We start from the raw sequence: 24,063 nt of genomic DNA, 5'->3' as shown, positions 1-24,063 counted from the left end.
AGCAAGACTTCCAGGCGAACGTCTGACATAAATGCCAAGTTTTAAAGAGCGTTGTCTCCCCCCTATATGTCCGTAACATAGCTGTGTTCAGCCTCTGGCAGTTGAAACGATGTTAGCTGGTTAGTTATGCTTAGGAACAAAGTGTCACGTATGAAAGAAACACACAATGGCCTGCAGAAAAAAAAAACGCTGCTGCCAACCTAGCATGTTAGGTTTACCTAATTGGTCAGATTTAAGAAGAGATTAGAAATAGGCTATGGAGATGTAACTTAGTATAATGACCAAAGCACTGTCCATTGACCCAACCCTAATTGGTACTGTATCCTTTAGCAGCCTGGCGGTCTGTTTTTCTTTCTTGGCTGTGAGACTGCTGCTGCAGATGCCACTTTCAGTGCAGTTCCACAAAATGCAACTCGATTCATTCAAGCTAAGAACTCAGGAATGTTTGGTGACAACAAAATAGCATTTAATCAATTCACATATAACTTTTTCACATGTAACATTCAAGTTCAAGAGATTCAAGACAGTCAAAATACATTAAAGCCTAGAGGGAAAAAAGGCGATTTAGAAAGTGATAGCAAACTCCTCGGTGCAAAGTTAATGCATGAGCTTGACAGCAACAACCCACTCTCCGGCAGTTAACATGACAGTGATGTCAACAATAAGGAAACAAGCAACATTAAAATCACATTTTTCTGCTAGCAGGATCACTGTAAATGATCTGCAGCTACACTGTATATTCAGTGTCCCTAACAATTTATTAATCAATAGGAAATTAATTTCAAAGTAGAAAATGTTGCACTTAATGACATATTTTGAGATGCCCTGTATTTATGGCATATTTGGAAATTAAACAGAAAATTTGCATATCCAACTGTGTCCATTGCATAAAAAAAATTTGTGTTCATTCAACTACCGTAAGTATGGTTGGTCTAGGTTGAACAGGAAAGTTTGCTGCAAAAAGTAATCTGGAGTTTCCAACACAGTTTTGGTGAGTTTTGGTGTCTGTGTCTTTGCTCTTTCTCCGAAATAAGGATAATAAAAATGCTCAATCTGCAGAACTATTAAATGGACCTTGTGGTGAGAGTGTCTTGACAACTGTTTCCGAGGTCAAGAATGAACTTTAAATCTCCCTGTAAAATTATTTTGGTTTTGTTCGAACTACTTGTCCTACTGGACTCAATTCTACTAATGTGGCTGCATCCACAAATCCCAGCAAAGAAAAATGATGATTTTGTGCCAAACCCAAACACCAGGCTTCAAAAATACCTTGAGAAATCTAAAAGCTACAATTATATTTTTCTGCAGTCTAAAAGGCAAAAGCAGGCACACTTAAAAATACCTCACTGTACACGTACACAATCATCAAAATTTTTATTTACAACATTCCCTTTTGGTCCCACGTCAGTATTTAAAACTGCATATGTGCCAGTTCTCTACATCTGCACAGGTAATTCAGTACATCTGCCAAATATGTTAAAGCAATCAACACAGCAACCCTACTGCACCATCAGTAACCAATCACAGTGGTATCAAAACCTGACACTTTATCAGAGGGGAGACATGATCGGCTGATCTTCCATGTGTAGGTTAGATATGGAAAAAAATTACAGGAGAAAATTCTGAAAAAGAAAAGCAGTTGAGGTAATTTAGAAATATGTTCAAAAGACTGTTTACAATACTGAAGTTGTATCTGACTGAACAGATGACAAAAGCTGGTGCATCCATGTCCATACGACTGGTTAACACCTACAAAATACCCTGCCTCCGGCAGAAATCTCTTTGATAAAGAAATTGGAGGGTTGTGTGTTTATGCATATGTTTTCATACATGCAAATATTATCTGATATGTCGCAGTTTATTTCTTCTCAGATATCAGTATCTGCTTCTAAAATTCAGTATCACTACCAAAACCATCCAATCAGAACCCTTCAACAAGGACGCACTGGATAAAAAGGTGATGATTCATTTACAGATAACACCTCTCAAAACTTACCAAATCAATTAGCCAACTCTTGTTGACGTAGTCGGAAATTAAATAGTTCCTGTATGTTGAGCCTCAGGGTTTGAAAATAGGAAATGACATGCACACCACAGACAGAAAAGACTGAAGAGTCAACAATGTCTTAGTACAAGTCTTTTTATCCACATGTACCTGTACTGGCCCATAGTTCTATCTAGCAGCCTTGTTATTCTGAGATGGTTTCTTCTGTGTCGCTCCGCCTCGTGCCCTCAAGTGTCTTAAATTGCTCAGTTTTGAGAAAGATACTCCGAGTAATCCCGACTGGTTGGCTGGCGGCTGTGGTGAGCTGTGATCCATCTTCCTGTAACCTGGGCTGTGGCGTCGTGGCGACCGACCGGAGCGCGTCTCTCCGTGCACCTGAGCCGAGTCAGGCTGCAGCATCTGACCCTGCCAGTAACGGTGTCCTCCAATCACAGGGCCAGCTGCTCGGGTGGGGCGGTGAAAACTTCCTGGTTTGGCGATGACCACTTTAGCTCCTCTCAGTCGCACATCACGACCTGGAGATCTCGAGGACTGGAACAACTGGACATAGAGAGACAGAACAGAGAGATGACTAGGACATCATGGGGTCCAGAAGAGATACAAATGTTGACTGTTACTGGGGACTATAAATCTTCCTCTCCTCATTTCACACATGTTGTACCTCAGGATTCAATCCTCAGTCCTCTTCTATTTGCTACTTATATGCTCAAAAAAATCTAAAGTTTCAGTGTTTGCCCATTACATGGAGTACCTCAGGGATAAATCCTCGGTTCTTTACTACTCTCTGCCTCTGTGCTCAAATATTTTCAAAAGCATCTCAGCTATTTCCACTTTTATGCAGATGATTGTAGATTTTCTTTTCCGTATATTCAAATGATGCCATGAGACTGGGCACAATAAAGGTCTGCCTAAGTTAAGGTTTAATCAGAAAATGATTTTACCACAAATATGGAAAAATGTTCACAATAGTTATAGCTCTAGAACTATTTTTTTTTTTTTTTTTTTTTTACACAGAACTGGGATTTTAAATTTTAGTTGCACTTTAATTTTGATCCACATGTGAATTCTGTTGTCAAAATCTGCAAAATTAATCCTTTTTTATTTTCACAGGACTGAAACTATAATTCACATGTTTATTATATCTTGATTACACACCTGCAACTCTTGTGTTTCCTATCCTGGTCAACACAACCTATCAAAGCTTCAGAATGTCACACAAGACTACTCACAAGATCCCATAGAAGACTGTATATAATACTAAATTTAGCACTTTTACAGTGGTTATAGTGGTTCTATTTATGAAATCAGATTTGTGTCAATATAACCACCGCCAAAACCATAGGACTTTGTGTGACACAGGACCTCAGGTTTTTAGAGTCTCCACTAAGAAAGAAAATGCCCACACGAGAGGTTTGAGTTAGAACTGCAAACAAAAAGGCAGGCAGAACAAATGAGAGAGTTGGCAGTGTAACCACAAAGCCAACATTGAGCAAAAAAGAGTGATCAGAGAGAATGAAGCAGAGGAAACTATAAACAAGAGGACATATTATCAAAAAAGCCAGATGGTCATAAGTTTTACTTTTGAGAGGAAACTGCTTTTGCTTCTGTGACTTTTATTCTCTCTCAAATCCTTACTTTTGTTTGACTTTTAATGTTTTGTTTGAATATACTGACGCAGGGTCGATTTTAATGATTTTTAAATTTCCTGTGCATGTTTTACTGTACGAAATATTTGTTCGTATTATGTCTTATGAAAAATGCCATATAAAAAAGGTTGGTACTAATGTTATAATTTGTGTTTCTGTATATGTAGGTGATTGTGCAGCGATCCCTGTCTGCTAAGAACATGAGTCACGTGAAAGGAGCGTCAATCTTGGCTGCCTATCTGAAGATGTTTCCCTTCATCTTTATAATTCTCCCTGGTATGATCAGCCGAGCTCTCTATCCAGGTGCGTGCACACATGAGCGGATAATCTCACATGCAGACACACACCAGTTGATCAGGAAAAAGGTATGACATGTTTACTGTAAGCAGGTAGTGGCTTGCCTTGACACCACGGGTGAAAGAACACACCCATTTTCTGCATCTGTGTCTTTCCTGTAAATTTCCTGCCAATTTGTTCATGAAAAACATCATTCCTTGGAACCTCTGCAGGTTTTGTCAGTGACTCCTCATAAAACATTAAAAAAGGATTTACAAGCATTGTGTCAACATCTATTTCTCAATGTTATCTAGGGCTGCAGCTAACAACTATTTCCACTGATGATTCATCTATTGATTATTTTTTTCAGCTACCTGACTGATCATTTAGTCTTGAAAATGTGAGAACAATACCAGTCAATTTCCTAAAGCCCACAGTTATGTCTTCATGGTGCTACTTTGTCCGACCAACTGTCCACAACCAAAAGATATTCAATTTACAACAATGTAAAATGGAGAAAAACAGTATGTTCTCACAATTGAGAGGCTGAAGTTTCCATTTTTGCTTGGAATTATTTAAACTTACTTAATAAAACAGTAAATTTTCTGTCAATTAACCAACTAATTATTTCACCTCTACAATCAAAGGGTAATTTTTCAACCTGGACCCTATTTTCCATGTTTTTGAGTCTAAATGACTAATGGGGACAACCATTTATGAAACAGGGCCAATATAAAGAGAGAGAGCTGCAGCCGACAGAAGCGAAACTGAGCTACAACGTAATTCCCCCTGGCAACTGTGGATGTCAAAGTACTTCCAATAAAGTGCTTGTTTTGCCACTGGCACACTCAGTATGTTATTATAAGTGACTGACAACATGATGGATAGGATCGCTACAGAAATCAACCTTTTTTTTTAAAAGTGCAGGATATGCTTTGTTTAACCAGAAACAGCTGTTTTACTGCTCTGCCAAACTAACCAGACTCACATTACAAAATGATTAATTTAACATTGCCATCTTCATTTAAACTCGACAGAAGCAAAATAAAACTCACAAAAAACATCCTGGCTCATCTTTGCACTGCTCCAACAATCACCAACTCTGGTTGTTTGGTAGAAATAAACCCTCTATTCACAGTCTTAGATGTGAAAGTATTCTGGTCCTAAACACTGTTTGTGCCCACTGCTTCTCTAATATCTAACCATCTCCCTCCTCTTCTGACACTTAAAATAAAAATCTGAGCCTGTCAGTGGCAAAAACAAGCACTTCATGGGACATGATTTTACAGTGCCCAGTTGCCCAGAGGGATTACACTGCAGCTCAGTTTCACTTCTGCCAGCTGTAGTAATCACCCTCAATACTGGACCAGTTTCAAAATTCTTGTTCCCATTAGTTACTTAGACACAAAAGCAAGGGAAAAAGGCTCCAGGATGAAAAATACCTTTAACTGTTCTTTGCCTTATCAATGAATCTGTTGATTACTTCAGTTAAACTAACCACTTAATCATTTAGTCTGTAAAATGTGAAAAAAACAGTGAAAAGTTCCCAACAAAATTTAACTGGACCAACAATCCAAAATACAAACATTCACACTGTTACAAAACCCTCACATTTGACAAAATGGAATGAGCAAATATATACTACTTTGCCTGATAAAAGACAGAAAATATTGACAGAAAATTTTTGATCATCAATTGTCAGTTAACTAAGCAATTAATCGACTGAAGGATTATAAATACTGACATGTTGACTCACCTGTCCTATGTGCCTGTGCGGTGAGGGGTGCGCTTGTCTGCGGAGCTGTTGTGACTGGCGGATGAGGGCAGCGCTGTCCTCTGGCTGGCTGGGCTCCCGCAGATCCAGCATGCTCTGGGAGAGGCGGGCCATCATGTTGACCCCGTCCCCTTGGCGATGCCCGCGACCTGAGCCTGTCGTCACTCCGTTGGTCATTGGTTCTCTTTGCTCTGGCTGGGAACAATCATAGAACTCCTCTTCTGATGCTGTGGAAGTGCTTGATGGATTGTCATTGGCTGCCCGGTCACGGTCACAGATGACCTTTGTACTGTCTTGGCTGTCCTCATCGTTGCTGCCAGAGTCTCTGCCGTCATCCTTCGATATTAGGCGACTGCGGCCTGGTGTTAGCTTCTCCTGGGGTTTTCTTTCATTAAAGCCATCAAGATTCTCCAATTGGTCCATTTTCATCAGAGTGATCTGTGGTTGGCTAGACTGCTCTGAGACGGTGGGGTCTATAACTAACTGCAGTGTGCGGCGTTTAGGAACAGGAGGGCCTGCAGGTTGTGGAGCCTCTGAAGTTTGTTTAGCAGCGTCTGAATCAGGAGTAACATTTGGTGGTGATGTAGGAGAGTGTGCATTTGGTTTGTGTGCGTCTTGTGTTAAAGGTGTGTTTGGTTGCTGGGGGGGTGCTCTGGAATCAGTTGCATCAGTTTGGTCCTGACTCTGAGCTGTGTGTGTTTGCTGTTTGCGCTGTTTTTTGGTTGGACTCACAGGAGAAGAGGCACCTGTATTCCCTGAAGGTTTGTCTGCTGCTCCTGCAGTCTTTGCCACCTGACCTAAAGCAGGTTCCTCAGTCTGAGCTGGCAGCGTCAGTGGAGCGCTGAAGCGTATAGCCTGACTGACCTCAAATCTCTCAGACCTCTGTAAGTGCACCTGATTGGCTCGCTTCTCATCCCTGATGTTGATAAAGCCAATCACATCGCTTGGAGGGTCTGGCTCTGGCCAGGTGGGTAGATACGGGATCAGGTACGCTTTCTCCAGATTGACTAAACCTGGGTGTATGGGTGGCTCCTCGATAACATGTTTGGGACGTCCTTTAATTATTTTCAGTCCAGTGGGAGTCTGGGAGTTCTTGTTGCTGGAGTTTTGGTCTGAAGAATTGGGACTTGTGTGGGTTCCCGTGGCAACGAGGGCATATTTGGGATTGATGAGCTTCCTGGCAACAGCGGTTGATACTGGAGCAGGAGCCGCCTGAGGGAGCGGGTCAGGGATTGGTTCATCTGCCATGGGAACCTTGCTGAGAGACACACTTCTGGACATGAAGTAGAGCTCACGAAACTGGAGGTCAAAGGTCTCCACTGCCTGCCCTGTGATCACAGTGATGAGGTTACGGTCGAGACGAGATGAGGACCAGGTGAAGCTGGAATAACACAGACATGGAAACATAAATACAAAGCAGTGACTCCTACACTGACGTGCTTACAAATATTTTTGATCTACTAAATCTGTCCCAGTTCATGTTTGTCCCATCTTAACTCCTCCTTGTAAGTCACAGCAAACAAAAACCAATTTATAGTTTAATCATTACACCAGACACGTGTTCCCTGAAGTCATGCATCACATTTTGGTCTTTGATTGCATTAGTGTTTCTATTCAACTTCCTGGTGGAACAAGGCATGCAGTCTGTGAGAACTGAAAGAAGGGTTTATAATGGTGGAAGATCGGCCTAGTTTCCAAAAATTAGCATTGGCAGAAAAGGGTCTGCATGCTGCAACACAGCTTCATTCACTAGGACAGGGTTGCATTGACTTACAATGCGGTCAGCTCCAGTGTTGCCACTTGTGAGCAGAATTGTAACAGCTGTAAACTCAGTACTGAAATATAATCTCATTAAGTTGTTATGATTAATGAGTTATGCTGCAGACACAGAATCCATGAGGACGCATCTGGGCATATTGGACGACTACAAACTCCGGCTGGTGGGTGACACACTGTTAGCTGGATGGGCCTTGGCTTTGGCTTGTCCATTTTCAACATGGCAGCTGGGTCACAAACTTTCATATTACAACTAAACAGTCCATTAAAATATGTTTCTGAAAACATTTGTGGGGAGAAATTTGTAATATAATAACATAATAAAGTATGTAACAGAATATTGATTCATATGTGATCAGCAGTTTGATCTGAGATTAATCAGCTTGGTGTGTTGGGCTGGACGGACTTATTTGCATGCAGTTGCGGTCAAGTTGTTATGCAAATTAACATACGGTGACTGGTCTGTCAACTTGCTGTGATGTCCTGCTCTTCATAGAAAAGAACTGGATCTGTCAACACATCCTGTGTGTCTGCACCATTAGCTAACATTGTTTATTTGAATATCCAGCAACATTAGCATTCATTTGGAGCTGTGTTTCAGATTATTAGATACATTTCCTCTCTTCTGCTGACTGTATCTGTCTGCAGTTTGGAACTGAGCAGGGTGTGTGCTGAAGGATTTTATAGCTTTTCTGCTGGAAACTGGGTGAGACTGGATGAGAGCAGTGAGACTGAAACATCAAAGTTGCAGGCCTGAAAACCAAAACAGTGAGCTGAAAGATACCAAAATGCTCCTTTGAGCAGAGCTAAACCAAATACTGGCTCTAGAGAGGGCCGTTCATGTTTTTAAATTAAAGTGACAGCTGCTGTAGGCTCTCCTTTACACTTGGAAAGGGAGACATGAGGAGAGGGATATGCAGTTGGTTGCACTCTGCAACCTCGCTGCAAGATGACACTAGAGCTGCACATATGGTTAAAAAAAAATTAATTGTGCAGTCCTAGATGGCACTAAATCCTACACACTGGCCCATCAATGCATGTTAATACAAAAATATTGATTAGAGCAGCTTTAAATACACGAATAAACAATACACAGAAATGCAGTGTGTTAATGCACAAAACTACTCACCTGTATGAACCAGAGATGGCTCTGTCTCCATCAACCAGGAGGAATTTCTGGCTCAGTGACCCGCACACTTTCTGTGCTGACCGTGTGAAGAACTCCACACCTCCACAGCAGCGTACACGCAGATTCTACACACACACACACACGCAGGGTTAATGCTATGTAAAGAGGCCGCTGGGAGTTTCGTGTCAATGAGAGGAAGGATTTTGTCGAACAAAAGGGAAGTTAAGGCGAAAAAAGAATGAGTTTTATTGTTGCTCAAGAGCTGTTTATTAATACAACCCTAACTTTGTGTTGGCTAACTCTACAGGTTGGAGCATGGTCTGCATCTATGTATGTGCATGCTTGTATGACACACCCTGCTGTGTTTGTCTTTGGCCCTGTGATAAGGGTGTGGTTCCTGGCCCAGCGTTACCTCGTAAGTAAATGCTCTGTGCGAAATCTCACAGGAGACACGAAGCACAGGAGTCATAAATGCTCGTAATAAGAGCGGAGATGGCAGATAAGAAAGCAGTTGAAAGAGATGGGAGGTGGTGGTTAAAGCTGTGAGGAAGAAAGAAAGAGAAATGAAAGAGCAGCACGTTACAGAAAGTAAAGTGAGTGTGCGTGGTTTTGCTAATTGCCTGCAGCACAGATGGGAATGTGCTTAGTGTCTTCCTGGTCTCCAGTCTAAAACATTTAGAGAAACCCTCAGGAAACATTTCGTATTTTCTGTTACTGCCTAGACCAGTTCAACTCACAGAGAAATTCAACAAAGATATTCAGCTTGCCTATGGCCAAAAACTAGCCATTGCACGCACCTTACCAGGCCTGCAGGAAAAAAACAGTCACACCCACTTCAATCATGTGCCCTACTTTCCCGACATTTCCCTTGTATAGTAAAACTTGTTATAGAGAAATGAGTTTCTTTAATGAAAACATCTAATTTGAAATGTTGGAACTGGAGCTTTTTAAAATAAACACTTTTCTATTATTAAATACTTATCAGGAGCAGGCATCTATCCAGCTAGCTCGTCTTCCAGCTTATCAAAACATCATCTGGGTGTGTGTATGGGTGTGTAATTACCTTCAGGTGCCCGCGGTGCATATCAGCTCTGCCACACATGGAAAGAAAGCAGGGGACTGCAGCCACATCAATCATTATGTATACAGGAACTCTGCGTTTGTAGCCTGCATCCAGAAGGTCTCGAAAAATATCCACATCTGTAAACACGTCCATTACCACGGCTATCACCTACACACACACACACACACACACACACACACACACACACACACAAACACAGAGAGGAAATCACAAATAGTGTTAGTGTTTCCTGGTTTATGTGGGTGGGTTTGATTTAAGCTGCTCTTATCAACAATATTACACCCATTAAGTCCTCAAAGGAAGTTGGGCTCTTGTGAGAACTGCTTGTAAAAAGAAGAGATAGAATCAAGAACTGGTTCCAAATCGTCCAGTCCACTGAGATATTTATGTCTTTGAGCTTATCAATTCTTTTATCAATGCTGGCAGGTTTTCCTGACAGTTGTGCATTGCAAAGCCATGATGTCAAGTTCAGGCATCTATGCTGCTGGAAGCTTGCAACAAGTTTCAGTCCAAAGTGTGGCTTTATTTCACAAAGAAAGATGACAACAGTGTTCGTTATAAGGTGTGTAAAGTTCTAATTTTATAAACGTTTCCACTCTTACTTGAAATGATTACTCTAGCAATATGCTGAAACATCTTTGAGATTCAATTCTTCATTGCCATACCAACAGGGTATATTGGAATTTGCCTTGGAGGGAAAACATCAGGACGGAAAAAGACAAATATAGTAAATCCGCTCACTCAGAGGGCAAAGAAGTTCTGCAATTTTTTTTGCAACACATAGGGACATCATAAATAAAACACTGTAAGGAAATAAGTAGCAACACAAAAATGGCCCACTAGATTAAGTGCTTCAAGTGCTTTAAAAACATCTGCTCTATTGCACCAATTATTTCGCCTGTGGAGTGGCCTGCAGTGCTTTGTGTGGAGTGTTAAGGAGGCGGACAGCCTCAGGATATGTGCTATTCTGGAACCTGGATGTTCTCGTCTTAATGCTTCTTAGTCTTTTGTGGGAAGGAAGGAAATTAAAAAAGTTTCTATGCAACATGAAATTCCAGGAATACCATGTATTTGATATGACTTCCACTGCTTCCCCACCAAGCAGCACATCTGTTAGCAAAGATAAATATACTTTGTTATAATAATAATCCAGAAAAGTGATCAGGAACCAATAAGGAAATCTACAAAGAACAGGACTGATAAGCAAAACTGATAATGGCATTGGTATCAATAAAATCTTGTCAATTCCCATTTCTAGTGCAAAGACAATAAATCATGTCTAACTGTCTTCTGAAAATAGATGTCCCATGAAGAGACTGCAAGAGACAAAGACTGCTTTGCAGAGTGGCGATAGAGCGTGAAGTGGCTGGACACTGGGTGTTCTGTGGGTTCAACAATGCAGTAATGCTAGTGACAGCATGGTACTCTTCACACTGAACTGCCTATTCACGCTTCACCTGACCCAGTTTTAAAGGGTAACTTCAGTAGTTTTCAACCATTCTTTCATGACTATGTTCTATATGATTAATGGGGACAACTTTTTTTGAAATTGGGCCAGTACCGAGGGAGAACACTGCAGGTGACAGAAGTGAAACTAAGATATAATGTAGTCCCTTTGGGCCACTGTGCACTGTCAAAGTACATCCACTAAAAGTGTTTGTTTTTGTCACTGATAGGTGGATTGTTGTTCAAAGTGTTTGGCAACATTGGGGAAAGTTTTGCTGCAGGGATAGACCTTTTTGGAAGAGTAAGACCCTTCTGTTTAAACAAAAACAGATGCTCTATCTTTCTTTCATTCAAACTCGACAGAAACAAAGTAAAATTAATTATAGCCATCTTCTCTTGTATTTCCACTGCTCAAACGATCACCAACTCTGGTTGTTTTGTCAAAATAAATTCTCAATTCACCATGTTAGATGTGAAAATAGTCTGTCTGTACACACTGTTTCTCCCCACTGCTTCTCTGATGTCCAACCTCCCTCTCACTCACAATATTTTCCCATCTAACATGATGAATTAATGGTTTATTTGAAAAAAAAAAATCAGAGTGATTATTGGAACAATGGAAAGACAAACCTAGATGGTTTTCCAGAGTTTTATTTTGTTTCAGTTGAGTGTGAATGAAGATGACAACGATGACAATGATAAAATTACAGTTTCTGTAAATGAAGTCTGGTAGGTTTAGCAAGAGCAATAAAAAGTGTTGTTGGCTCCACAAAACATATCTTTCTCTGTAACAAAAAGGTGTCCATCTCTGTCTCTGTAGGGAGCGTTTCCATAATATTGTCAGACACCTGAAATGACAATCTGAGCCTGACTCAGTGACAAAAACAAGCACTTTCAGTGGGTGAGCTTTGATAGCGAGCAACTGGCCATAGGGATTCCACTACTGCCTGTTTCATGACAGACAGCAGCAGCGCTCTCGCTATATACTGAACCAAAACAACAGCAGTGTTATTGTTTCCATTAGCTTCCATTCCATTAGTTAAAAAATACAGAAGTTACCCTCTAAACTCTAAAACTGCTGCCCCAAAGACGGACAACTTAGTCATTAAGCTTAACAAGAAAATTGCTCTAGAAAAAGCTGGTTAGTGCAGCTTGAGTAAAATTAGAAAAATAGAAAATAAGTTGTAATAAGTAAAAGTACGTCATTTAGTAGACAAAGTCCTACATAGAGAACAGCTTGTTGTCAGCAGAGTTCAGTTGAACAGCAGCCTTGGGGAAAAATGTTATTGCTTGGGTGTGCTGGCTCTATAATGCCTTCCAAGCAGTGAAAAAAACTCTGCAACTGAGTCCAATTAATTTTAGTCTCTGTTGCTTTGGGGCAAACTTAGAGCACATATATGAGTATGTGCCAGCATTTGTGTATGTCAGAGGTAAAGGTTCAGCATACAGTGCTGGCATGTAACGTTTTGACTGACGTCAGAGCATTTTTTTCCGATGGCGTGTCAAGATCAGACCTGTGTTATAAAAACTTTGTTGTGTGCATGTGTGAGTGCGACACATGTCAGACAAGACAGGGAGGGGTTTGACGTTTGTCATACGAGACGGCATAATGAAATGTAAATGGCCAACAAAAGCTCGAGATAGATATTCATTAGAAAGACACCAGATTAAAGACACAAATTCCTAAATTTACTGGAAAAACTGCAAATCCTTACACTGGAGAAACTGGGACCAGAAACTGTTTTTGAGTTAAAAATGACTGAAACAATTATCAAAATATTTCTCAATTAATTTCCTGCCAAGCGACTAATCAATTAATCATCTAATTATTTCTGCTCTAAACACAAAAGGCTTATTGTGTTGAGGCTTATAAAGTTCTTTTCTTCACTGTGTCAGACAAGCACTGCCTTGTAGTTTGTTGTGTTGTGGTTGTGAACTGCATTCTGCAAGCAGAAAAATATTAAAACCATGATGTACTGTGGTGCATTCAATAGCACTGCAACAACTATAAACTTACTTAAGTTTTTGTTGAGGCTGTTACTGTGGTTGTTTGTGTGTTGAGTCAGTTCTGTGGTGCATTTTGAGCCTATATATTGTGGTAATTTTGCATTGGATGGTTTGGTCCACCACATTTACATAAATGGAGGAGCCAAATAAAAACACTTCACAAAGTAATGAGATCCTCAACTACAAAACAAGTGTAATCTTTAAAAAAAAGCCCTCAGCTTACAGTTACACAAAGATAACAAGCTATTTACCACAGGGCTGTTGTACAGGATTACATTACAGCGTACAATAGTTTTGGTTTTCTTTTAACTCAGGCTATTATGAGGTGTTAAACAGTTCACTCCAAAATCAAAAATACATATTTTATTGTTACCCATAGTGCTATTTATCCACTTAGATGATGGTAGATTGGTGTGAGCTGCCGAGATATTGGTCATTAGGGCTGGGACGATATGCTTTTATCCCTATTTGATATTATCATTTGGGTGCCGATCCAATTTGTATTCTGATTAGATATTGCGATGTATTGTGATTTTTGTTTGCTTTTCAACACTAAGCCACTGGGATATGTTGAATCATATATGTCTAGAGACTGTATATCAGAGTACAATTGACAAATAATGTACACATCATGTCAGTCAGTCCATCTGAGTTTTATTTCAGCTGCATCATTACTATACTGCATTTAAAAGTAGTAAATAAAATATTTTTTAAGTTAAGTGCTCTATTTAGCTGTCCCTGCTCATCAAATAGTCAGCATAGACGTATAATGTGAACCAGACAGGGCATTGACGCAATTTTTCCCAGTGGCCAGTTATGGTATTGTAGCGAAAAATTCCCCATCACCTAAAAAAACATTTTCCTTCATAGGCCACCAGTATAAAAGAAACACCTTTAAAACTGCTGACAGGACACGTCGAACCATCATGAGTTTTGGATCAATGGAGGTTGTATCTTTGTAAAACTTGACTAGAGCTGAAAAAAGCCCCCCCAAATCTGTGATATCATCACAATATAGTCTATACTTAACCACAATTCTCACTACATGTTAGCATTGCTCTAACAGACTAAACGCTTGTTATTTATATATATAAAATATCGATTCAGCAATCAAAAATCAATTCAGGAATCGTAAATGACTAAAAGGAATTATGACACTTAAAAGAATCTTTCCCTAAAGGCTGTATTGATGTCTGCCTCTTGAATTTAATTAAACTAGATGGCTGTCAGCTTGTAGCGCTCAAAGCACCAAAAATAAACAGGACTGCACAGCATTTCTATCCCTTTTCCCACCGTCCCACATATTGAGATGATGGCCGACATTTTGATCGGCTCTAGTTTTCAAAAGTCAAGCCACTAGGATTGACAGGGAAACCCCAAAATCACAAGCTATGAAGATTTAGGCCTAATAAGATGGAAACCACCACAGAGAAAAGGAAAAACACCTACAGTAAAGACTGGGGAATTACTTACCTGTTGTCTATTGTGTGCTACCCAAATGTTAAAGTGTGAGGTGAATACGTTTTTAAACTAGAGAGATATATCAGAATTTAGCTAGATCCATTACTGGTAACTTGACATGGTAACATGTTGGGCCCTTTGTCCCACATTTGGTTTGTTGGGATCTGGTCTTCTTGAGTAACTAGGTCATGAGTTCTGGAAAGAAACACTGTTGTTGAACTCACACCAAAACTATCCAGATGGCTAAATCTAAATTTATAAACAATACGTATATGATTTTGGGGTAGATTGCACCTTGTACATGTTATTTTCTTAGTTTGAGTTACAGATTCCCTACATTATAACACCATTATCATCACCACCATCATCTTCCTCACTGCCTACCCTCTGAGCTGATGCAATGCTCTTCCGCACCACCTCCTTGATGTGTGTGTGCCCATCGGCCGGAGGTTGCGTGTGCACGGTCACGCGCGTGACCCCTCGGTATGAAATGGCCTCGGGCCAGCCGAGATCCAGCTCCGCCACGGAGGCCTCAGACCGGTCCGGCCAATACTGGAGCGACACATCACCATCTTCTTCCGCGAACCCCGGGGTGGTGTTCCCCGGCCCGGGCGTCTCTGGCTTCTGGTGATGCTCGTGTCCGGGCCGGTAGGCCTCCGCTCTGTGTGCGATCCGCTCCAGCTCCGGGTCCGAGAGGAACTCTCGAACGCCAGCCTTCTTAATGTGGTCCCTGAACGCATCGCGGCCGTTGGCGATGAGCGCCTCGAGCGCCAGCCGTTGGTCCTCACTGTAGAAGAACTCCGGTTTGCTCTCACTCATCCGCCAGTTGACGTGGTGGTCGTCCAGACACTGGACCTGAGACAGCGCCATGGCGTAAAATATGTCCAACGGTCAATAAATAGTTAAGTACTGAAACCACTCTGACCCAGTTTCCAAAGGGTCAGACCTCCAAACATCTGTCATTACGGTCCATAATGTGTCCGTGAGGCGGTAAACAGATCCCTCCGCTGGGTAAATATTTTCATGTGAGGGGGGAATAAGCCGCTAGAAAAGACTCCAGGTCAGGCCCAGCGCTCAGGTTACTTCATGCACACAGGTGATGTTGGAACAAAGCACCCACGCCCAGCGCCACGCCACGCCTTCACCTGACAGGGGCCGGGCAACTCCAGCGGCGGTGGCCCGGCTTCAACAGCTGCTCCTCCAGCCGCGGGGCCCGGCAGAGGCAGACATAGGGGAGGCAGGAGTCTGTCTGGGAGAATAAGTGTGTGTGTATGTGAGTCTGCTGCCAGTGAGTCAAGGCAAAGCGGAACACGTACTTGTGAAAGAGAAAGAAGTCATTAATCCTCCTTTAAATGTGTTGAAATTGTCGGTGACTCAGGCTGAATTGCGCTGACGAGTCACTTTTCTTGTTGTCTTGTTGGAGTCTGAGCCGTTCACGAAAAAAATGGTTGAACCGCTGAGTTCCCCGAAGCACAAAAAGTCGTAAACATGACGCGTAGGAGTCTCAACTTCCACGGAGTCCCAGCCTCAACATCGATTCATCCTGTAATTTTCCTTTCTAACACGGTCCTCCAGACGGAAAGTTCATTCAGGTCCGATGCAGTGCGGAGCTGCCGGTGAATGACTGACCCTGGAATTCGGCAACGGAAGCTCAGTCACCGGGGGCAGAAAGGCGGAGTGTCCGGTAGTCATTTAGGAAAGAGAGGCTTGAAACTCCACCCTCCTGCCTGGACAGAGGAGAGAAATCATGTTACAGTGAAATAACTAAGTTTAACTGACACCATTGGACTTTATTGTGTTACTTATCTGCTGTGATATGACTAAACTATACTCCCCCTTAGTCCTTTCTCGGTAGTTTAACTTAAAAAAGCACGTGGTTTTAGGCTGACTTAATAAGGGGTTTTAAAAATGTCCTATTTAGGCAATGCAGTGCAGATACCAAAGTTAGTGCTAATCATGTGAATTCTGGTCTGCGGTTTGTCACTGTAAGGTCTGCTGCATTTTTACCGATAAAAGTCTGAGTTGAGAGGGGGACAAATACATTTAAAGAAATATCTTATTACACATTGCAAATAATTGCTCATCAAAATAAAATACAAAATACTGGTAAGAAAATGTGCATGAGTAATTTTTAATTTGAAAATGCAAAAAACATTCTATATAAATTCATTCTACTACCCTCAATATGGGTCTGCTTAAAAAACAATAAAAACTATAGTAGCTTTAAAAACTTTAGTGTAAAACATTAAAAATGAACTGAAATTATCAATAATATGTGGGGAAACTGGAAACTAAATATATTTAATTGAAATACTGCCTCTCTCAGACGGTGAGAAATGAATGTCTGGATCAGATTTTAGGATTTAAATGAGGTCAGGTTTAAGGTTACTGAGACAGAGATGCACCAAACAGACAGGTGACCCTTGTTGTTGGGCCACTATAAACTTTAATGTCTGACCGATCTTTTGAAAACACAGTAAACAGATTGGCGATCACAGCTGGAAAATTTACCGATGTAAATCTCATGTTTCATGTCCCATGACAGAACGTGTATTATTATGGTAAAGAGCAAAGTGGTGTTTCATACAGGTCGTGCACACATATGCATCAGTGTTTGTATTTATTTGCTCATTGTTTGAGACGAATGGGGTCAAGTTCCTAATAACAACGTCAATTTATTAATAACATATAACTTAAGGAGGGTTTTGTGTAATTTCACATGGACAGTTTTTTTGGAGTGAGATATTGCAGTATTCTACATTTTGTCATCTGTTGCATGTGATCTTACCAAGGGGAGCCAATCTTGACTGAGAATACAACAACACAATATTATAGTGTGTAGTCTTTAACTACAAAATTAAGTCTAACAAAAATATGTGACTTTTTAAATTAGCTACTTTTTTGTTTACAGTAAGTAGAATTTCACCCCAGCCCCTTTACCTCTTTAGAAGTAGAAACTAGAGCGAAGGGACATGAATTCTGCATGAGTAAGAATATGTTGTTACGTCTTCCTCGCCTGTGTGTGACTGACCTGTGACTGCCTCATATTTCAGACTCTGTAGGATGTGTGGATCCTGAAGAGTGTGTGCGAGTGTGCGGAGCTGAGGTGGGTTGCTCCAACATCGCCTTTCCCAAACTGGTCATTGAACTCATGCCAAGTGGTGAGAATACAGCCCTCATTTCAAATATCGTTGTAAAAAATATATAAATGCACTGTAAAAATAAACTATTAGTTTTATCTAAAAAAAAAAAAAAAGTGAGTGTCCAGGCTGCCTTAAAATTTTAAGTTGACTGAATCTGAAAAGACAAGTTGAGGCAATTTTATAATGATTCAAGACATATAAACTTTTCTAGATAAAGTTGATATTCAGTTGTACTTCAGAAAACATGTTCAATAAACTTAAAATATTAGCTGCTAATGTTTCTTTAAAAACTTAATTTAATGAGTTGATTGAACTTTATACAGTACATTCATTCAACTCATCATTTTAAGCCAAAGTTCTTAAGTGTTCTATAAATAAATACTGGAAATTTTAAGTTTAATTAACTTGAATAAATAAAACTTGTGTTTCAGGCTTGCGTGGACTTATGATAGCGGTGATGATGGCTGCTCTGATGTCATCGCTGACCTCCATCTTTAACAGCAGCTCCACCCTCTTTACCATGGACATCTGGAAGAAACATCGCCCGCGGGCCTCAGAGAGAGAGCTGCTACTGGTCGGCAGGTGTGACACTTGACTTTCAAAGCCAGTATTTATAAAGAAAAGGGGAAGTTTGCGTGCACAGGAAGTGAAAGAGATGTTCTGTGTTTCAGGATCGTGACAGTGATCTTGGTGGTGGTGAGTGTGGTGTGGATCCCCATCCTGCAGTCGGCCAACAGCGGCCAGCTGTACGTCTACATCCAGTCAGTGACGAGCTACCTCGCTCCGCCCGTCACTGCTGTCTTCACTCTGGCTGTCTTCTGGAAGAGGACCAACGAGCAGGTAACACACATGCAAGGTCCATATAATATTATTAGAGCTGCAACTATAACAATTATTTTCATTTTTTGATACATTTATTTAAATGTCTTGCTCAATAAAATAATGAAAATACCAGTCAAACACTCCCACAGTCCTACTGGATGTCTTTAAATTGTTTATTTTGTTTGATCATCAGTCCAGAACTCGATTATATTCAATTCACAGTGATATTAAAAAGAGAAAATGGAAGCCTGGCCTCATTTGGTGGAGTGTACACCCTCCCCATGTGCTTCAGCTCCTGCATGCTGTTTCCCCTTTCCTGTTCTAACTTTCCGCCAATTAAAGGCATAAAAAGCCCCAAAAACATATAAAAAAGAGAAAATCCTCATATTTGTGATGCTGGAACCAGCAAACATTTGGCATTATTCCTTTTTAATTGCTTAAACAACATTGACAGAGTTTGACAACCAATTATCTCTTTGTATCAGTAGAGTAATCCATTAATTCACTAATTATTTCAAGACTAACTACAGTGAGAAACATTCAAGTGCGCCAGATTTAATAGTATAGATAAACAGAATTGCATCTTATCACAAGATCACTGAACTTCTGTGTCTCAAAATAATATAAAGAAGAGTGTGATCTGGAACTTCTGGCATAAATGACTTGACTTAACCATAGGTGTAGATTTTTGGGGCGATGAAGGGGACACGTCCTCCTCAATATTTAGATGACATGCAAACAGTAGAAGTCTTTTATTTTGATGAACCGCTCAACAACAGCTCCTCCAGTAAAGTAGGCGGTGGCAGTAAGCGAATTCAAAAGCAGTAGTTACACTCTTGTGATGTTGACTGTCTTGGCTTTTGTGTATATTTATAAACCTTGGGGCCTCACGATTTTGTTTACTGGGATTATTTAGAGGCTTTAACAAAGTGCCATTCTTTAATAGATTTGATCAACATTTTAATCGCCAAATTGTGTTGTATTCGTGTTTCTAGTCAGCTTCAACAACATAGTTAAGATGTACATTATTTCAAAAGTCATTGCAGACACAAACACAGATATGTGGGATGTGTTTTGAATGTGCAAAAAGTTTTAAACATGAACACAATTCTTGCTGAAACCCATAAAAGCTATTAAAGTTCAGGGCGTTATAAATGAATTTATTTAGCATTGACATGAAAAGGTGTGACTTGTACAATTAAAGAGGATACTTCCTTAAGCAAAGCACACAAGAGGACAGGAGAGTAAATCGTGTCTTACTGCATTTTATTCCATTATATTTTGAATTATCACCTGGTGCCTGAATTTTGTGTTTTCTTTTCCACAAATAAAGACATTTCCACTATAAATTTAGGCAGAAAAGCAGATGTTGGTTCATAAAAATCCACCAGAATGCAGGAAAAGAATGCCTGATGCTTAAAAGTAAGTTTACTTCGTTTTGGACACCAAAATACTTCTCAAAACATTCAGGAGTTTGATTTTTGCACAGTTTGTCCTTTCTCTGACACGGTACTGGTGTGCAGATTTATTAGCCCCACATGGGATCCAGCTGCCAACATCCCTCACTGCTTGGTCTGGAGTACAGTATATGTGTGACTTGAAAGTCTGTGTGTTACTCCCTCAGTGTATGAAGTGTATTGTTTATTATTTCCTCTGTTTGAACCAGCAGGGACCTGCTGCTCCTTCTCTGTAATACATGAAAGAGATTGTCTCTGGCTGATAACAGAGAGCAAGTGAGGGAAAGTGTGATTATTCCAAAGGTAAAAGAGACGACATGGTTTTAATAAGAATGTGTAACAGCCCAGAACCAATAACACGTGTTGAAACATCTTTTGACTACAAGTAAAGACCAGTCCACTGGATGATAGTCAAGACTGAACCCTGTTTTAAAAGAGCGTGTCCAGGGTGTGTCTGTTCTCCACTGACATGCTGTTTAACTACTAACATAAAGAGGATTTTCTCAGGGTTTTCAGAATGAATGGGTTCCCCTCTTTACTATAAGATAAATAATACCCCTCTCTAACTCTAAATGATGTCACAAAGAGTCTATTTGAGTTAACTATACAATTACAAAGAACTTCCCTGGGGTTGCAACAAGGGTTGGCTGTAGCCCAGAAAACACTGATTTGGTGATATGCAGGGTAAAACACGTCTCTCTTACACAATATAGTTTTTATCCATGCATGTGACTGTGTGGATGTCAGCCTGTCAGTTGGTTGGTCCGCCGCACTGGTCCAGACTGAAATATCTCAACAACTACTGGATGGATTGCCATACAACTTTGTACAGACTTTCAGTGTAGCGGATGAATGAATCCTACAGACTTTTTCTCCATAGTCACCAGCAGGTTGACAGTTTTAGTTATCATTTAAGTGTCTCAACAAGTATCGGATGGATTAAAGAGCCTGGATCTGCTTGAGGTTTCTGCCTGTTAAAGGTTTTCTTTGCCACAGTCACTCCTGATGGGAACAATTATGTTTATAAGGAGTACAGTCTAGACCCGCTCTATATCTACTTGGTGACGATTTCTCAAAACTTAAAGGAGAAATAGTAAAAAAAAAAACTATTTGAACAAAGGTGTAATAGCAGTGGACGTGGATAGACTTGTCTGGGCTTTCAAAAGTTACAGGCCAAAACGTAAGGTTTGTTGCTGTAGCTCGACATGTGCATGAGATCAGATGTGGGGGACCTTGGTGCACACCTTGGACTTAAACACATGGACGTGTTGAGGAAGAGAACACATATTCACTAAAATAATCATCTGCTTCTAGGTTTTTCCACACTGGTGTTTAAACGTGTCGTATGTTTCTTGGTCTTACAGCCTTTACTTAAAAAGGTCGTTAAATTGGATTAATTCTGAAAAAACAAGTTACCTTCTTGATTCTGAGATGGCAAAGTGAATGAAACCACTGACACTGCTTCATCGTCTTTAGATTTTCATTTGGGAATTTCTCGCTCAACGTTTGTGTGTGTGATTTCTGCGTGTGCGCACGGCCCTGCAGTCTCATGCCCTTAATATGGGCAGTGGTGGAGGATTTAGTTATGATAATTAGAAAGTACTGGTACTTTTGAGGTACTTTTGAATGGTGTTCATCATTATGAGAACATTAATATGAACAATTTTGCAGTTTAAGAACAGCTTTGTGAATCTGTCTAAGAATTTTATTAGGACCTTTCTTAAGAACAAATTAATGAAAAACTTACAAAGATATAAGTGAATGACACTCATTTACACCAAATTTAGCGCAATTTAAATCTGTCAAGACCTATTTAGATCTGCAAAACACCAAACCCATTCTTACTGGAGGAGTTATGAAATGTCACAGCTGTCCGTTTTTGTTTGGATTGTTTTACTTTGTACCTATAAAAAGAAATTGTGAAGGGTCAATAGCACAGTTACACAAAAGGTGTGAGCTTTTTATTTGTTCATATAAACACAGGGATCGTATTGCTGTAAAAATCTTAATGGTGTTGACTCATGGGGTCAAAGAGCACACATTACCACACAGGATGCGTCACATGCTGACTAGTCTGACACTGCAGAGAACAAACAATACAGACATGAGAACATGATGTGTGTGTTGAAGTCTTTGAACCAGAGCTGTGAATGTAACTCATAAAACCACTGATTTACCCTGTAATTAGTGTCATTATATTTAACACACATGGTATTTTATCATGTATTTGACCTAGAATTTTACATTTTAGGATTGATTTTTTTAAAAAGTATGTGCCTTTTGATATTTTAAGATTGCATTATTGTACTTTACCTGAGCATTCATTTTTTACTTTACTCACCACATCTTAACACAGATATCTGTATTTTCTCCTCCTTGCATTTTCAATCAGGCAGGTTACTTTAGTTTTAATGCATTTGGGGGGAATTATTCATTATTTTTATTTTGCATCATTGTGTGCGACCTTCCCAACATCAAGACTGAACACAAAGTAAAGACGAGTCCTTGTGTAGCCATCAGTGCATATCATGCACAACAGACGCATCGAGACGAAAATTTTGTAAAAGACATAATAAGATTAAAACAACATAACAGGACATAGAGGTCATAACAAAACTTAATAAGACAAAAAAGACTTAACAAGACGTAACAAAATGAAAAATACATAACAAGATGAAAACAATGTAACAAGATGAAAAACACCATAAAAGACGTAACAAGACCAAAATGCCATAACAAGACAAAAGTGACATAACAAGACATAACGAGACATAACAAGACATAACAAAATTAAAACCATGTAACAAGACGTAACAAAACAAAAAACATGTAACAAGACATAACAAAATGTAACAACACAAAAAGACATAACAAGATAAAAATGATGTAACAAGATATAACAAGACGAAAACAACGAAACAAGACAAAAAGACGTAACAGTATGAAAACAATATAACAAGATGTAAGTGACGTAACAAGACAAAAACAACGTAAGATGTAAGAGAGCAAAAATGATTTAACAAAACAAAAACAATGTAACAAGATGTAAACAACATAAAAATACATAAATGACTTAAGAAGATGTAAACAACATAACAAGAAGACATTAGTAAGAAGACAAAAAACAGAAGGCAACTCGACCTCAGAGAAAAGGTGAGGTTCAGTTAGCGTTACACAGGAAAATTTAAATGAAGTATAAAACAGAAAAACAGATCATTCCACAACCATAACTGTTAATGTAAATGTTTTTTTCCCATGTAGAACTATCATACGAGAAAGAAAGAGATGCGTAATAAGACGTTAAGTAGAGGTGCAGATGTTTGCTTTGTGTGCCGTGACAGGGTGATTATTTTCATGAGCGTTAAGCCGAACCGCACTGATCACATTCTTTGCTGAAGGCTGAACACAGAAGGAGAGAAAGAGTTATTTGTGTCACTGCACGTGTGTGTGCTTAGGAGAGAAATGACACGACGATGACAGATTATCAAGGTCGGAAAGTGAGAGTGATATGAGCCAAACACACCCAACGGTGGGAAGGTGTGTAATGTGACCTCTTTATCTTGTTTGTGTGTGTTTGTGTGTATTCAGGGTGCATTCTGGGGCCTGATGGTGGGTCTGGTGGTGGGTGTGTGTAGGATGGTCCTAGAGTTCGCCTTCCCGCCACCCAGATGCGGCGTCGTGGACTCGGCCCCTGCGGTGCTGCGCAGTGTCCACTACCTCCACTTCGCCATCCTGCTCTGTGGTCTCACTGCTATCGTGGTTACCATAGTATCGCTGCTCACACCGCCGCCCAGCCACGAACAGGTGTGTGTACACTTAGATACAGTAAATAACAGAACTACTGGGGAAGTGAGCTTATGTAAGTGTTGTTGATACACCTGTAATGTTATCAACTAAACTGAAAATTGACATGATTTTGAGGGAAAGGATTAGGCCTTATCTGCAGGTTGGACTCCATGAGACGGGAGGCCGTGCCCGTCTAAATCCTAAAGATCAACAGTCAACCATACAGCAAAATCCTCCCCTCAGTAGAACGA

At 40.2% G+C, this 24,063-nt stretch overlaps 2 protein-coding genes across 2 annotated transcripts in view; one reads left to right on the top strand and one right to left on the bottom strand.

The window, feature by feature from the left end:
* slc5a10 (solute carrier family 5 member 10) overlaps positions 1-24,063 on the top strand; it is a 33,140-nt gene that overhangs the window by 6,949 nt on the left and 2,128 nt on the right. The window contains exons 9-13 of the mRNA XM_084714975.1: positions 3,819-3,954; positions 17,658-17,765; positions 18,179-18,329; positions 18,419-18,587; positions 23,615-23,830. Of these exons, the coding sequence (XP_084571101.1) occupies positions 3,819-3,954; positions 17,658-17,765; positions 18,179-18,329; positions 18,419-18,587; positions 23,615-23,830 (780 nt within the window). The remainder of the gene's footprint in view (positions 1-3,818; positions 3,955-17,657; positions 17,766-18,178; positions 18,330-18,418; positions 18,588-23,614; positions 23,831-24,063) is intronic.
* Positions 2,120-15,840, bottom strand: sack1gb (scaffolding CK1 anchoring protein Gb). The gene is made up of 5 exons (XM_084714974.1): positions 14,989-15,840; positions 9,670-9,837; positions 8,607-8,731; positions 5,684-7,082; positions 2,120-2,545 (listed from the first exon to the last, which is right to left on the bottom strand). Exons 1-5 carry the CDS (start codon positions 15,472-15,474, stop codon positions 2,174-2,176), a joined length of 2,550 nt encoding a protein of 849 aa, XP_084571100.1. The 5' UTR covers positions 15,475-15,840; the 3' UTR covers positions 2,120-2,173.

The sequence above is a fragment of the Lutjanus erythropterus genome, chromosome 3 (assembly GCF_056507025.1).
Source record: "Lutjanus erythropterus isolate fLutEry1 chromosome 3, fLutEry1.hap2, whole genome shotgun sequence".
NCBI classification, from domain to species: Eukaryota; Metazoa; Chordata; class Actinopteri; order Lutjaniformes; family Lutjanidae; genus Lutjanus; species Lutjanus erythropterus.
This window is presented reverse-complemented; position numbering and strand designations above follow the sequence as displayed.